Below are 18,297 nucleotides of genomic sequence, written 5' to 3'. Positions count from 1 at the left end.
ATTAAAAATATTCATAAAGTTAGTGATACATGGCTTAATACATAACTCAAAATGTTGATTCTCGAGAAGGCAACCTCCAATTTGTTGGTGTTGTGAAATGCATGATACATTAAAACAGACTGTAAGGATTAGTCTGATATCTTACCACAGGAGTTCTATAGGGTTTTTTTTTTCTTAAATTAGACAGATTTACAATGATTATAAATTATGTAACTAAAAAATTACGGGGTGAACTGTGTCAGTTGTATTACAATAACCGAACATGAACAAAACAGCAAATAAAAACAAGAAGTTTGTCTCCATTAAAAGAGCTTTAAAGAATAGAATATCACCCGTGTCTGCGTTCTGATGCTTTCTCAGCGGCTATTTTTTCACACTTATTTAAGCCAGTAAATGGAGAACTTTAAACACTTCAGAAAAGTCTGTAGTGAGCATTTACGATAATAAGAAAATCAAACATTTAAAATGTATTCATATTATTTTTTTCTTTTTGCTACATAGAGGCATTTGAAGCTGTGATCAGCAACAGTACAGCTGTGTGTGTCTTGAAAGACCTGATTTAAGGCTTAGTGGTAATCTTGTCTGTCAAGAAACCTGGAAGAATGCCAGTACTAAACAACTGCTTAAATTTTTAAACGGATGGAAAATCACTGCCAGTTTTAAAAGCATAAGAATTATCCAGTCCTCCAACCGTATGGTGATTGTATGGAAATTAATTTTAAAAAAGCCCATTAATGCCTGCCTCTTTGTTGAAGCTTAAAACAAAAACTTTGTCAGGCACAATGTTAACAGGTTTCTGGGTTAGGGGATTCATATAATGTGATTTTGTGTGTATTTAATGAAATGGCATTTTTAAACTCGAGACAATGTTTATGCACGCTTGTTAGGTCACCTTTTTATACATTATTCTGTTTAGTTTTAAAATAGAATGCTATACATAATTTTAGATTATTTAGAATGTCAGAAACAGTCATTTCCTTTATCTTGTGGTTATGGGTATTGTAACATTTTAAAAAGCAAATAAAAAACTGCCACCTTAAAAAATGTTCCCGTAAAGCCTTGCTATTGTATTTTAATAGTGAGCAATTTCTTGTATGATATGAAGTTGCATCAGGAGAATTTCAAAATATCAACAAAATATGAAAATAGCAAGCTTCACATTTATAGCCTCCAATATTTTTACTTGCAAATCATTGTGGTTGCCTGGAAATCTCCCATTAAAAACTACAGATGTTATTATAAATTCACCATTACCCAAAGAAAAATAAAATGAGATATCATCTATAAAGAATAAGACATCAAGTAGTAAATAATACAAACTGTGCAGCACCAATGGATATTTGCATTAATTATCTTAGAAAATAATTTCTAATCTGACAGAGAGAGAGCTAACATTTCCAATCTGTATTGCCACTATATAGATATAGTGCATGTTAATATATATACCACAAATAAAACTATTACTATAGCGTATTTTTTCTATTTATTTTGAAGGATCTATTTAATGTACTCAGAAAAGACTTTTGTACATTTTTCTGTTATCTGATAATCTGTTATCGAAAACTTACTGTTCTGTTTGTTGTGAATGCATGTATGAGTGTACTGTATATTCACAGCATAGCAAGATGACTACAGATTCTGCCTTGATTTCTGCTGTTTTATAAGAAATCAGCTAAAAATGTACTTTTTGCAAAGCAAAAATCCACATTAAAAATAATATGGATTGATTTTTCATATGAATTCATTAATACTAAAATAAATGTATATCTTTACTGTTTGTATTACTTTGCAATATATAATTGTAATTTGTTTCCCAGAGAGTACTAAACCAAATGCTTGGGTTATATCTCCTAATCAAGTGCTGTGGACAAATACAGCAAGTGTGAGTCAGTGTGTTTTGAATTCCACAATTCTGTGTAAATATGAAATACTTCTTTATCTTGTTCCCATTCTGTAGACCAATTGATATCTATTCCTTTTGATTCTGATACTACAACCCCTTTTTTCTCTACCAAGGACCTCAGCCTTATTCTTGACCCTTCTCTCTCCTTTCCTTATCACATTCCCACCCTGGCCCTCTCCTGCTGTTTCTTCCTGAGAAGTGCCTTCGATATTCACCCCTTCATCACCTACTTGTCTACACAACTTCTAGTTCAGTCTCCAGCCTGGAGTACTGCAACTACTGTATCTTGTGGCAGACTTTAGTCAGTACTATTCACACTCTCCATCTCATTCAGAACTCTGCTGCTCACCTGGTCTCATTGCTCTCATGCCTGGCTTTTACCCCAGTCCATCTATTGGTTCTCTACAGCTGCGTGTATCATTACCACTCTAACCTAGGCTTATCCTGCCATGACAGGCATATCCGACTCAACAAGTAAATTAGCAGTTAGCATTATACTTTTCATTGCCATAAATAATGCATTTTTAATTGTTCTTAGGTTCCTAAATGTTTGCCATGATGTTTTTTTCTCTTTTGGTTTGTGCCCGTCAATCAAGCGAAGATCATAATTATTCTTATCAGTTTCTCAGTATACAAAAGTGTTCAAAAAGTGCAAAAACACTTTTTCTGTTGCCTAACACCATAAATAGCCTGTCTAGCACTGCCTATAGTCAATGCAAGAGTAATAATAGTGTATATGTTATTATTTTCCTTATTTTTTAAATTTATTTTACATTTTTGGAAGGTGCAGAAAACAATTTCAGGTCTTCACAAAAATGAATGCAGATTTTTTTATATTTGTTCAGTCACCCTCAAATTTTATCTAAGGTAGTAGACCTTTTTTAACTGCACAATTGACATTATCTTAATTTATGTTCTGTGTTGCACAGACTTACTGTTCTGTTTGTTTTGGCATCTATTTACTTTTGACTGCTGAATATGAAAGATTTTTTTGTATTTTGTGCATGCATATATGGATATTTTGTAAGCTATACTGGATAAGACTGCCTGCTAGATTAATAATAAACAAGATACAGATTGCATAAACCCAGACATCATCATTTTTCTGCATTGAAGGAGTTGTACTTAGATTGAAGATAGTTTATTTAGTCAATACGTTTTTGTGAAGGACTACAGTATCTGTGGCAAACCAAGCATGCACAAAATGAAGCTAGGGCATTTCCTGTTTTTTTTTTCCCAAGTACTTTTCACTTTACTACATTTAATTTTGACATCTTAAAAAGGTACTGTGTGATTAACAGCCTTCCATTAAGAACCTCTTTTTGTAAATGACAGATAGGCTTTTAGAAGATAAAAGCACAGAACTGCTGAATAATAAGTAGGTGTCAGTAATAGTCTCACCTATAGGCTGCTATAGTGGCATAGTGCCAATAGACTATCAGGAAGCAATCAAAACCTTTCATCTAGAGTAGTTAACAACAACTAAAGACTACACAACTTGTTTTGTTTTATTTTCTGTCCTTTTTACTTCATGAAACCCAACTACAATAATTGTGAACAGGAAAATAAGAAACATTTATTCATTGGGGATTTAAAACTCAATATCCTTATGATTATCTTGTTTAATCATTCAGTGCTCAATGGCTCATCTCTATGGAGGTGCTTCATATTCATGAAGTATAAGCCTAGATATTACTGCCATTTTCACTGAAATTCTGCCATAAATTCCTTGTTCAATTTTCTCATACACTGAAGACAACTTCTAATGGCTTTAATCTGTTGTCAATAAGTTAGAAAGACTTGTAACTACTAGACGCATCTCAGCCATCTCTACATATTGTTAATCATATTTCTAGTTATTTTACATTTAATATAATTTGGATTAATATTAATAGATTTTTTGCAAAAATATATGATTAAATAGTTTGTATTATTGCAGCATATGAAAAAAATGTTTTCATTATTTAATTTAAATGCAAATAAAAATAACAAATTACTAAACTTAATTAAACTGCTGAAACAGTTTCTCATCTAACTCTGCACTCCAGTTTTTGGAAAACATCTCCCTTTTAATTACTGATTTCTGATTTAATTACTGAAGTTTTCTAAGTTCAAACATGTCTTGCCTGCCAAACTCTTTTAAACTGGTTTTTAAAATCTTAAGAACAGTTATGAATTTATTTTTTTATGGGGACAATGTTTATACTTACGTTACATCATATACTTTGAAATTAATATCTACAAAAAATATATTATTTATATGTTTACCAGTCTGTGGGTAAATCGGAAACAATAAAAAATATTCTTTATGTCTTTTAATTCTGATGTTGCATTTAATGGATGCATATCAAGAAAATAACTAATTTGATTATATTTTTTAATCACTCTGGAATATCCTTTCTCATTCCTTAATGATGGGTTAGCTAAATTGTATCATTTGTAATATAACCACATATCTTTTCAAAATTGCACACAAACAGGAAAGCTGAATGAGGCATTAGATTATCTTAAAAAAAAAACAAAGTATAAGACAATTTACAAAGCAACAAATAAGTCTGTTATATATAAAAGTTCTATTCAATCACTGACGCTCAGAATGAGCTCTCAGCAGGGATCTAGATGTATCATTTCTTGGGAATAATGAGGGGCTTGAAGGGAAGGGTTCCTACTGAGGAGATGAGAAATGAAAGCTGAACTGTCCCATGACAGCACATGGATCTGACCTCAGCACCCCCCTGGTCTCTATTGCCCTTCTTCCTACCAGCAGGTATCACTGAAAAGCAGTAATGTTCTGATGGGAAGATGGGGGTCATGAAAAGGATAATACAAAATTGGAGTCTGGTGTATTTCCCTCTCTTTACTATGGTTATTCTGCTGACAAATTATTTGACTTCAGTTGGTTTATTTTTCATACCATCAATAATCTATTATGTACTGAAGGTTAGCTTCAACCACCAACATATATACTGTACTTACAGTATATGACATTTGTCTGGATTTCACCATTTTATTGTATAGATTAAAAAAAATAAGGGGTTTTGCCCATCTCTAGTTGTTGTTAATTTACTTAAAATGTACTCATTTTGGGCTTAAATAACCCTGGAATTTTCTGTTCTTACAGCGCTTTGTGAACTGAAGGCTAATGTGAACTGAATAAGATCATTGTTCTACAAATATTTAACAGAAAATTATAGGGAGTGAGATATTTCAATTATTTTTGCCTGCAGGATGACTGTCTAATGCAGAATATTTAAATGTACTTAAAAGAAGCATTAACAGGAGATACCTAATCAATATTCTAAGAGATTTGCAGCTGTGTAGAAAAGCTAATGCATTAATTGAAGACCAGAGTAAAAATATAAAGCTGACGCATAAAAAGAGTAACTTGAAGAGAATATGAAAGAAAATAAGAATAAAGCTAGATTTCTGGTGAATCTAAAAAAAAACAATTGTGAAGAAACTGCTTTGTATATGATCAGTGTTTTCCATTGCAAGCCTGTACATGACAATTTATTATAAAATAAAACATTATATATATATTATTTATTTTCTCATCCATTATCGAACATAACCAGCTTTCTGATTACAGGTGGCTGGATTAAGCATTTACAGTATACAGTACTTTACCTGCTTCTTAAACTGGCCATAACCGAATTCCCTTCCATGGTCTTCTGGGCAATATTATATAGAATACTTGTATTGCCTTTCATAATAGCTGGAATGGCAGAAGACCAAAATTTTGCATAACCTAGAAAACAGTAAAAAGAGTTTGTTTTTAATTGGCTGTATCTCATTACCGAAGGGTATACAGAAGAACAAGTACTGCACTGCTACTTCTTACAGAAAATCTAGCTGCACCAATCTGTACAGTAACAGTTACTGCTACTGTACGTAAATGTCTTGTCTGTTTGTGCTTACTGAACTCTTAATCAGTGAAGAGGGACCTGAACTTGAATCTCCTACAGCTAGGCCTCAACTAAACAGTGTTTTGTGGTCATCTTTCCTCTCGAAAAATTAATATAATGTAAAGAGTTTTGTCATTTTACTTTTGTAATTGAGGGTTCCGTAATTTAGCTTTCTCTGGAGCATCATAATAAAACAGACAGCACAGTGGTGCAGTAGTTAGCATTGCTGTCTTCCAGTGCTGAAACCCTGGGATCAATTCTGGATCTGGGAAGTGCTATCTGCATGGAGTTTGTATGTTATTCCAGTATTCACATGGGTTTCTACCAGATGTTCTGGTGTCCTTCCACAGTCCACAGGCTTCTGGGAAAATTGAACCTAGGCGTTAGTTTGTGCATGTCTTTGTTTGAGTGTCTACACTGCAACAGACTGACAACCATCCAGGGTGTACCCTAGGTTGTGGCCATTACTTGCTGGGATAGGTTCCAGCTCCACACCACAACCCATGACAATGGAAAACAGTTAGAAAACTGATGGATGGACCATGATACAACACAACTGTATGCACTGTGTCACAATGTCTATATAAATACATAAGTGCTAAGACACAGACGCAAACAAAATGTTGGCTATGAGAAATATGCTCTACAATCACATTGTACAAAGCACTACAGATCAAAGAATTCTTCAGACTGCTCTCTGTTGTAGGTTCTCATCAGAATTTAAAAAAATGAGCAGCTATAATCAGTTCAATGGGATGCATCCACTTCTAATATAACAATGGTCTCAGGACCACCATAGCAGTCTCTGATCATTCATTTGTGATCATAAGCTTGTGGGCAGTTGGTCTACAATAAATTCCATCTTCAAGGAATTGACCACATACAGTATACTTGTATGTATGGTCGTTGATGTCCTGTATATTCAGTTTTGGTAAATACAGTACATGAGGTGTGGACATTCATTTAATAACAACCATTGTAATATTGCCAGTTCTGATTCATTTTCTAAAACAGAATTGACTGGAAGAGGCTGCACATTGTGTTCATTTAACCTTGAACTGCCAAGCACACACTCTGCATAGCATCTGACCTTCTATACATCCCATTGCCAGGATGCATACAGTATATGAATACTGTATACCTTTCCTTTGTGCTTTTACAAATGCTCTTCTATAGCAATCTAAACTTTGCACTCATTGTAGGGTTAAGGTTAGACATCACATTCCAAATGTTTTTCTACATTATTGCTTCGTATCCATCCATCCATTCATTTCTAACCATTTTATCAATTCAGAGTCACAGGGAAGTCGGAGCCTGTCCCGGCAAGCAAACAGGAGTAAGGCGGGATACAGCCTGGATGAGACACCAGTCCGTGACAAGGAACACATAGCACTAGAATGTATCTGGATGGTGGCCATTTCATTGTCATCAATACTCTGGTTTCTTTGAAGAAGAAAAGTCAAACATTCTAGATAGGTCAAATGGACTTGCTTTGTAGTCTTTTATATGTTCTTATGTTTTATTACAAACATGTTCTACTTACATTTAATTGGGAAATACATCTTTGCATACATGGTAACTCACTTTGGATAAGAATTTTACCAAGCCAACAAGTAAATAAATAATAACAGCAACAAAAATAAGACAAAATTATCGTATCTTTATGGGTTTATGTCTAATTTTGACACAAGTTATGTTGTAACATAAGTAATAAAATAAAGATCATCTGCATTTCAGTTCAGTTTAAAGATGTAAATTGAGATTTTAAAATCAATCTAGTTACTAAATTAATTTCCAATTGGGTGTAATCCACTACTTAAGAGGTACTGTGAATATTTGCTTGAATAACAATAAATCAATCTTCACAAATATTTATTGACTCTCACACATTATAATAAATGAGAAATATATTTACCTAATAAGACTTTGAGCTGTTTACTGTAAAATCCTTCAGAAATCCCTTGACTTTGGAAGACATCTATATGTATTTCACATCCCCATTCAATTAGAAGCTAGGAAAGTAAGTAGGAAAGAAGATACATCAGCTAAGAAAACACGTAAAAAGAAAAGCACTTTGGATTTGCACAGTTAGATTCACAGAACTATAGGCTTTATTAATCAATGGCACAGACCAAGTCTTTAAGAAGACCTGTAGCCCGTTACATGATCAGAAGTGTGAAATGAATATGGAGACACGTTTAGGGATGAAAAAAGGTTATGAACAAAAAAAAAATTCTTGAGTTTGACATAATACCACTCTAAAATCTTTAACAAGTGACTTCATATAAGTTTTGATTACTCGTCACTAACTATTAGCAAAGGACCAAGGCGGGAATGAAGTTAATTTAGCCCAGGGCAGGTGTTTGCCAGCTTCCTGCTCACGTGAGTTATTCTTAAAACCTACGGTAGGTGAGCCTAGAAAATGTCCTGCGTAAAAGAACGTGCTGAGTAGGAGGTTGATGACATAATGGAAGACCACTTTAGACATGGAGAATCATAATGTTGTGGTATTGTTTCTTGTTTCGTTGGGACTGCATTTCTGAATATATCCTTTTTAATTAACACTTAGGTCTGCCTGGACATTTTTGATTACAACAGAGATTGTCCCCGGGATGCATTCTGTCTTCATCAACATTGCTGAATTCCATCTTCTTTCTCTAAATCTTGCTGGATGTTGTTTTACCATTATGATGGAAACATGCTTAATAAAATAAGCTGGGACATCAAGCACAGCTTTGCTGTGTCTCCAAACAAGATTCAGTTGTGATGATGTACAGTATGTTGTAGTTTCCAACGTGGCCTGGTTATTTCCAAATTGTGGAACCCTGATAAAGAGGTGTCCAATTTCATGAAAGTACTTTGTGGAAGGGAGCAACTGGGTGAATGGCTATCGGCTTTACTGCCATTACTTAGGAATTCACTGAACTGTTTGTTTTCATTCTCCGTCCCTGTTTTTTTTATACTTTGTGAAATTCTAAGTTCAAAACAAAAACAAAGTTTGTTTGTTTTGGACAAGAGCAAAGATTAGTGAGGATTTTCGTTTGTTAAACATAGCTTATTGCCTGTTGATAAAATTCTAAACTAACAAATAATTGACAAAATCTTACCACCTTACGAATCTCAGATGTATATATTCTTTATACCGCACCTAAAAAAGCATAAAGTGATAACCATCTAAAGCAGAAAGCCACCATGTGTAAGGGGTGGTCAGAGACACATGGAACTTGTTGCTCCTATTCATTTATATATCCCTATTGTATATAATACTGTACGTACACAATGCAAAGCAAAATAAAATTGGTAAAAATGGTAAAATTGAGCTGCAGAGTGATAACTGTCCGAAGTCTTAGGCAGGACTAGGGCAGGCTCTTGAGGTTTACCGGAGTAGCTCTGAAAGAGAATGGCTGCGTGTAATGATGGAGAGAAATTAAAGTGTCTGAAGGAACAGTGTCTGAAGATATTGAGAAGAAAACAGGCTTCTATGTCTTGGCTAGAGAAAGCAAATAATCGTTAGTTAGCTGTGGGAGCACTGATCAGAGGAGAAAGCTGTGAAATAGGCAGCTTAATGAGCTGATTGAGAACTTGATTGATTGCCTGACCAAAATATTGTCAGACGAATTGAGAGGTGTCCCAATCTCCTGCGCACAGGGTTTGAAGAAGGTTGTGAACTTCTGAGAATGTCCGTGCTACTCCTGGCAACAGCAGGACACAACTCATGTTGTGGGCATGAGATATAAAAAATAATAATGATGATGATGATTCCTTACACTTATATAGCGCTTTTCTGGAAACTCCACTCAAAGCTATTTACAGGTAATGGGGATTCCCCTCCACCACCACCAATGTGCAGCATCTGCCTGGATGATGTAATGGCAGCCATAGTGCACCAGAATGCTCACCACACATCAGCTATCAGTTGAGAGGAGAACAGAGTGATGAAGCGAGTTCATAGATGGGGATTATTAGGAGGCTGTGATTGGTAAAGGCCAATGGGAAATTTAGCCAGTATGCTGGGGTAACACTCCTAATTTTCTCGAGAAGCACCCTGGGAATTTTAATGACTACAGAGAGTCAGGACCTCAGCTTTAAGTCTCATCTGGAGGACAGTGCCTTGATTACAGTATAGTGTCCCCGTGGGTGTAGGACTCACACAGACCACAGGGTGAGTGTCCTCTACTGGCCCCAATAATACCACTTCCAGTAGCAACCTTAGTTTTTCCAAGGAGGTGTCCTATCTAGGTACTGGCCAGGCTCACACCTGCTGAGCTTTAATGGGTTATCAGTTGTGAGTTGCAGGGTGATATGGCTCCTGGCTCAAATATAGTAAGTAGTATTGTGAAAGTTTCCATATATATAAGGCTAATGGATTTTGTTTTACTGAAGATATGTTTAAAAAGTATAACCTCCTGAAATTCAAACATTCAGCTTTAATCTGAAGGCTGGAAATTTTTTATATAGTTTCCTTCATCAACACAAGGCCATGGAAAGAAAGAAAGAAAGTGGATAATCACAGTAGCATGTGTAATATTATTAATTTGATTGCTTTGTTCAGGTTACTCAGCAACACAGTAACACAAAAGACATGAATGGTTTTGTAAAAATGAAAAGTGGATGAGAAAGAAATACACTTACCAGAATTACTGTAGGAATTAAAAAAACAAACAAAAATGCATTCTGCAGTTACAATTTTGTATATGTTAACTTACTGTTTCAACTTTCAAACCATGAAGATAAACTGTTTGGAGATTTCTTAATGAAGACATTAATACTTTAAAATATAAGCAAACAGTAGCCAAGACATGAATAATGTCAAGAGAAAAAGAAAATGAGGAAGTGATCCTCATGTGTTTAGTTACTATGCATTTCCTTGCATCTTTTTCACTACAGGATTACTGACATGCAAATATAAACTTGGTACTCATATCTGAACAAGACAAATATAACAGTTTTTTTTTCTTTGCTTAAAATTATTATATTTATTTTCTGCATATTGTATGTCTTAAACAACAGCAGATTATTTTTAAAATGCAATTATAAAGTTACTTTTACTTCCCTGAACTTTTGCACAGTATTCCATTTGCATCATCTATTTATTGGGGAAAAACAGTGAAACATTAAATCTGTAGTATATAAAATGTAAATTTCTACTGCCTATTTTTATTTCTTGAACACCTACTTCTATCATGAATAATACCTAATAATAATAGTGCTTCAATTCTTGCTATACTGTAATACTGTATCCAAAAACTTGGATGTAAGCTTTGTAAGAAAAAATAACATCTCATTATAACATTTCTATAGAGAAGCAATGAAACTTCTAGAATTGGAAATAAAAAAATAAGTATCTGAAGAAATAAAAACTATGTCAGATAGACAATTGACAGCACTTCATGTACTATATTTGCTTGTCATTCTACCACATTATTAATGCTAAGGAAGCTAAAAAGCTTAGTAGTACTTATACTCTTGCACCATTACATTTCAGATTAAAAGAACTGTAGAGCTCAAACTTATTTTCCATTGCATTAAAAAAGAAACGTATCAATACCTTCAAAGTCCTTTTTTAATTTAATGATATTTGTGTATCTTATCATTTTATTGAAGTGGCTGTATTTTAGTTTCATTTAGAAGCATTACATAAAAGTTGTGTTCTGTATTTTTAAAATGAAGGATTTATCTTTTAAGACAGATATGGGTGACATCAGCTTTGAGTGAACAAGATTTATTGTATTGTACAACATTATTCTTCATAAACATGTTAATCCACATGCCTCAAAACTTTTCTTGTTTTCTGAAACTTTCTGTTGCCATTAACAACAGTATGGATTAAGATGTTGGTACCTCATTCGCTAAAGGATGGCAATATGCTCTGCACGTGGTCAGTTATTTTACTGCTTCTTGAGTACTCCTCCAGTATTACCTGACTACAGCACTACTAGCCTAACAAGTGGACCAATTCCTTTTTCCTTATTCAATTCTCGTACATGTAAGAAAAAAGATCATCAGTTAATAGGCACTAATAGTCAATAGTCACCATATTACTGTATATTACTATTTACAGGGGCGGCATGGTTATCATTCATAGGTACAGTATCTAATTCCAGTGTTCCAGTGCTGACACTGACATCTGAGTGGCGTTTGTCTGTTCTTCCTGTGTTCGCACGGTTTTCCTTTGGGTGCTCCAGATTTCTCCCACAGTCCAAAGTCATACTGGTAGATTAACTGGCTTCTGGGAACATTGACCTTAATGTGAGTGTGTTAATGTGTGTGTGCCCTGTGTTGGACAGCGTTTCGTCCAGGATGCATCCTGTCTTCTACCCCTTGCTTGCCGGGATAGGCTCCGGCTCCCCCGTGAACCTGTATTGGATAAAGCGGTAGGAAAATGGAGAGATCCTATTTACTGCCCAATTCCCAATTCTCTGGTGTACTTTTGTCTGCAAACCCTGTACTGCTTCCTGTACAGCAACAATATATAAATCATACATTTAAATGCTTAATGTGCATATCCCTATCTTAGTGAATACTGGAGGAGATGCTTCATTTTTGCACAGACTGTGGCTTAACCATTCAATGCAGTCATGATGGCATTTACTGTTAACCGCAGATCTGTTCTTTTCAGAATCTTACACCGCAAGAACAATGAACATTAAAAAGTAATGTGGGCCAATATCTCACCATGCACACAGAGCGGTGTTGGCCAGCAGCAGCAAGGAAGAATGGTGTACATCCACTTATATTCTTCAGATCTGCAGAGGCACCACTCTCCAACAGAAGAAGAATGGTTTCCTTTCCAATATGAAGAAGGGACATAAAAACAGAAGAAAGGTTACAAACCAAAGCAAGTCAAATCTTCCCATCTAGGGTGGTAGGGTCCAGCAGCTACTTTTTATAAGATTGTCAATGTAGGACATGCCTTTAAGCCCCGACATAGATCTGATTACTCTTTTCATGTTGTTATAATCTGCTTTCTTGAAATTATAATCCTATGAATTGGACTCTACCTCTACATTGTTTATGGAAAGTGGATGGTTAAGTAGCAAACCTGCCCAAGACCATGACATCAGAAAAAAATAACTCAACAATCAATCCGTAAGAAAAAACTCCTTTCAAAACATTAATGAATGATAAATCAATGTTCATATATAATGTCACACATTTGGATGTGATGAGCTACAACAGATATGATGGTATCAAATTCAATAGGCTATTACGCTTTTCATAGAATGATCAAAATTTAATATCAAACATCTCTGTGATCTTATTGATCACAGACCCCAAATTCTAGGAAAGTTTAAATAGGCTTTGAAAACATGAAAAGCCTTCCCCCAAGGTTATATATGAGCTTTTACTGTAAGTCATATAGGAGCTGCCTATTTGTGTCTTGCACAAAGGCCCTCTAATAGCTTTTCTGAAATGTGGTGAAATGGTAATTGTTTAAACCATATAGTTCTGAAAAATATGGTGTAAAAGTTTCCTTATGAAATGAGAAATGGTTATCACTAGCACCAATCTGGTAAGTGGGTGATTAGACCCTAACTGGTCATAGTTTAACCTTTGCAGTCACACCAGGTATTAATTCCAGTTTTGTTTTTTTCAAGTCTGGGTTGGAAATACAAAATATAGTTTAATACAAATCACTGTTTATAGTATACACCTCTATCAAACTCAGTTTTCTCCCACAGTCCAAAGACATACAGGTTAACTGGTGTCAATGATTCCCCAGATGAGCATGTAAATACATGCATGTGTTGTCCTCTATGATTGGAGTTTTGTTCACTATATACTACCATTTTGTGCCCTGTACATGCTGTGTTAGGCTAAAGAAAAAGTGATTAAAAAAGATAGATGGATGGGTGAATGATATTGATTAATTTTATATACTGCATGTCAAAGTTATTTCATCATGTTATTTGCATCAAAGTGTGATATACAGTAAAAACATTCCTCCTTTTAGAGGTTTAAGGAAATTCTATTGTGTGCTTAACATTTGTTCTCATTTGTCCTTGATTTAACAGAGGTGAGCAATTAGTACTTATATGCTGCTTTTTCATCTCAAGCTTTCTACAGCAACATCTCTTTATTTTGTAAATCTTTAGGTAGATCCTGCTAAGCCAGGAAGATTGCAATTAAAGTTTAGTTTGTAAAGTGGGAGTATGGTTCATTCTCAATCATAAAGTGGCAGAACTGTCCGAATCTGAACAAACTAGGAAACAAGACATGTAAAAATCTGAGAATTGGCATAAAGCTGATGGTTCTTCTAAATGTGATGCTGTCAAGTCAGGGGAGAGAGGCAACCCAGAGTAAAGGGTGGACTACCATACAGCCTTAAAATACAGCGTACAACTAAAATATGGAGGCAGTGAAAGTAGATTTTTAGTATGGACTCTAAAAACAATAATAATCCATCCATTTGTATCTAATTTAGGGTTGCTGGGGAGCAGGAACCTATTCCAGCAAACTACAGGAGCAAGTATACACCCTGAACATGGTGCCAGTACATTGTAGGGCACACATAGACACTAACATGCACACACTCCCACAAGTACTAAATTTTCCTGAAGTCAATTAACCTACCAGTATGTACTTGGACAATGGGAGGAAACCAGAGCACCAGGAGCAAACCCACATGAACACCAGGAGAACCTACTGTACAACCTCTATGCAAATAGTATCCCATGAATTGATCCCAGAGTCCCAGTGCTGTGCAATTCTAATAATAACAATTATTATTATTATTAGTAGCAGTATTATTGTACAAGTAGCAGTAGCATCAGTATTGTTGTAGTAGTAGCAGTAGCATATACCAGTAATTATTAATTCACCAAACATTTTATTTTAAATAAAGTAAATTCTAATTATTTTATTCCAAAGCCGAAAAAGTATTGAGTCAACTGACATGTGTCATGTGTTTACTACTGGATTGTTAGGAACAAATAAAATATGTGTGAACATTTTATCAGTCTGTCTTGCTTTAGCTTCATTGTGTTTGTTATCTGTAGTTGAAAGTCAAAATGATACCCCAAAAACTTTGTTAGATAATTTTGAAGAAGAAACCTTGAAGCTCAGTCTCAGACAAAACCAAAATACAAAATTTGGATACTAAAACTAATGTTTTTACTGAAGAAGACAAAAACCGCAAGTACAATTGTTAATCTGCCAGGACTGGGTCAAGAAAATACATCTGATTTAATGACATCAAACCTTAAAAATACTTAGTAGTCAGTAGAACCAGCAACAGCTTCCAGGGTATAGTGCATAACAACATATAAGCAACTTAAAAAGTCAAAGGTCATTATTCATCATCTTGCGATCCACCAATTGGGGATCTCGTGAGTGAGTAAGATGGATCAACGTCCATTGAGTATGAACTTTATTATTATTCACATCATAGTTTTTGAGTTTTGATTCTCAATTTACAGTTACAATTCCTGGTTGTTACAGCAAATTAGAACACCCATCTCCTACACTTAACAGACTCTGTTAAGTTACAGTCAGGGTCAAACTGAAGACAAGAGCAATCCATAGAGGCTATCTAGCTTTTTACAAGGACCTGAGATAACGTGAAGGAAAGGAAGGATCTGAGAAGCCAGTAAATGGAGAGGTGGCTGAAGGGAACAACCTTTCAGAACTCAAACAATACCAGCATCCAAATAAAGGCTGGCAGCTAAGAACTTGAATTTCATTAGCATTAAGACAGGAAAGGTTCAGTGAACAAGGGACGTTATTTTGTATTAGCACATCTGCTCAGTATATAAGATGACAAGTTAGCAAACCACATGGAAAACTGACATTTTCTCCACAAAGGCAAAACACATTCAGAATGTCCCGATTTAGGCGGTAAAGAATGTTATACTGAATGCCATTATTTAATGTAATCAATAATTTAATTAACAAAAGAAATTAGTGAAGACAATTTATTTGCTTCCTGGAACAATTCTGATGTATCAAATGCTACCCAGTCATGTACAGTATACTGTAGAAGTACTGTACATGACAAGGTGAATGAGGTGTAAGTATATGCCATTAACCTCCCCAAATTTGAGACATTAATTGTCAACATGTCACAGGGAAGACAACCACATACAGTACCAGAGATTCAACAATGATTTGGAGGAGAGGTACATCCCTCACCAAGAAGGAGGTACAGTACCATATCTGCAAGTGCACAGAAGGTAATAGGGATCATTATGTTTGCACAGAGCCCTGGCCAACTATTCCCACCCTACCATCAATAAGGGCTCAGCCTGTTGTGTGTTGCCATATTGGGAATCCTGGTTACAGCTGGCTAGAGACATGACCTAGGCTTGAGACTGGGATCATGGGGCTCAACTTGTTTTTGGGCAAGTGCCTTTTCCAGTTGAGCCCCTTGTGAGGCACCAACTGGGAGGCCCCTACAAATAAAGTGTTGGGGGGGGTGCTGATACGATGGAGCTACATGATGCATCCGGTACACAATGCAAAACTGAATCATCAAGCACTTGTTGAGCTGTTTTGAGATACTGTTGAAAATCCATTAGCCTGGGATTGGAATTCCTTTAAAGTTATAGGAACTCTGCACACCTTTGAGGACCCCAAACACCATATTTCTATGAAATATTTGTGCACACCTATGTGATTCTGAATATTCTGCAAATCAAAACCTGGAAGATTGGATTTTGCATGAATGAAATTAAAAAGACTGTTAATAACAGTATACTGTCAAATAAGAAGTTCTGTGAGTTGAGGATGCCACTGTGTAACGGAGCAGCTGTTTCTTTTTGCACATCAGGTGTGCAGCTTAGAGACCAGTCAGAGAGAGAAAAAAGTGCAGGCATTCACACAAGGCAGGAAGAGAGTTAGATCTGTTACAGCTGTGTTCTCTCATTTTCTCCAAATATACAAAACAAACATAGGTCCAATCATCTAATTGTCTAGTTGTGGAAGACTAGTTTTAGGGTTACTGTTAGAGTAGGGAAAAAAAACATTTCCCATAGGTCCTAAGTGTGATCCAGGTAGCTCTCCTTTTGGTTAAACAGTAGAGCACCCTCCTCTTTCCTGTATGGGTTAGGTTATGCCAGTACCTATGTTGATGATCTTCTACCACTGCACCACTGAGAGCGTCCTTACAAACGGGATCACCGAGTGGTATGGCAAAACACCTCTTTTTGAGAGAGAGAAAGGCACTGCAGAGAGTGGTGAATGTGGCCCAGAAGATCATTGGCTATAGTCTCACAGAGATTAAACAGCTCTTAAACATGAGGACCGCTGCCGTGGTAGATTTCTGGCCATCACAGAGGACAGTCACCACCCCGGGCATGAGCTCTTCACCCCACTGCCCTCAGGCAAGGGGTGTACGGACACTTCCCACCAGATTCTTCAATAGCTTCTACCCACAAGCAGTGCGATTGGCGAACACATTTGGCCATGCCCCTCGGACACACCAACACCTTCTACCTCATTGTAATTTTATTTATTGCAGTCATTGTTTACATGCCTACATTGTTTACATTCAGACTGTTTACTTGTACACTGTCTAGTGTTTGTTTGTATATTGTCTTGGTGCACTGTCTGCACTTTGTGTTTACACTTTCTTTTAACAATCGAGAGACTTCCTGTAAGTAAGAACTCCATTGCACCAGTACATGTACCGGTTTCATATGGCAAGAAAGTTAAAGTTCAAGGTTAAAAGGAGGAAGCACAGCACTGCTCTCCTCTCATTTCAGGTTAGGTTTACAGGGGATTCCGGTGAGGCACAAACAGGTATGGACCAAGTTAGGGTAGGAAGATTTACATCAGGGTTGATTCAGCCTCAGGTCTGGTTTCAAAACTCCTCGCTGTTTATAGTAGCATGTTTGGTTAGCTTATAGTGAGCAAGGACAATATAACAGGCACTTTAAATGTACTGGTCCTCCAAGGCTACACTACCAGTTTAGTGTACACCCTGGCACACACTGCCATTCTAAAAAATAAAATCAAACAAAACTGCATTGTCAATCCAAAAAATAAATATATGTATAATATATGATAACATATATTTTAAATTGTAAGACACAATAATACAAACAAAATGTTAACTGCAGTGTACAATTCTGTAACATATGCCTTATTGTTACATCTGCCAATGTATACGTTTAAAGACCATTTTCAGCTTTAAAAAGAATAATGACCTACCCAAAGAACGTGTCTCTAATATGTCAGTTACTTCACAAACTGAACATCCAAGGGATGTTTAATGACAGTTATAGAATAATATGTACAGAAGGATTGATGAATAGATCTAGTTTACATATTGTATGATATAATGTTATTTTTATTTTTATTTTGCTTGCTTTTAGCTTGTGTGAGTTATGTTAATATTTTAGGTTTTCCAGCATAAAATAATCACCACACACCACAGCCCTCACAGTTCTCGGTCTCCTTGGAAACCAGGTACATGTGCATGAGGAGTCACCTCCACGGGCTGTCCAGATCTGCTGGGGCCAATTGTCCCAACCACCTGATGGGTGCTAA

General features: G+C 35.7%; 1 protein-coding gene across 1 annotated transcript in view; it reads right to left on the bottom strand.

Annotated features, from left to right (window-relative positions):
* LOC148654656 (uncharacterized) overlaps positions 1–18,297 on the bottom strand; it is a 113,043-nt gene that overhangs the window by 53,720 nt on the left and 41,026 nt on the right. Inside the window, exons 16-18 of the mRNA XM_088647225.1 lie at positions 12,484–12,594; positions 7,724–7,820; positions 5,531–5,651 (exon numbers count right to left, since the gene is read on the bottom strand). Of these exons, the coding sequence (XP_088503351.1) occupies positions 5,531–5,651; positions 7,724–7,820; positions 12,484–12,594 (329 nt within the window). The remainder of the gene's footprint in view (positions 1–5,530; positions 5,652–7,723; positions 7,821–12,483; positions 12,595–18,297) is intronic.

This window comes from Lepisosteus platostomus, chromosome 9 (assembly GCF_059453375.1).
Source record: "Lepisosteus platostomus isolate fLepPlt1 chromosome 9, fLepPlt1.hap1, whole genome shotgun sequence".
Taxonomy (NCBI): Eukaryota; Metazoa; Chordata; class Actinopteri; order Semionotiformes; family Lepisosteidae; genus Lepisosteus; species Lepisosteus platostomus.
The sequence above is the reverse complement of the archived record's forward strand: the minus strand, read 5'-3'. Positions and strand labels throughout refer to the sequence as shown.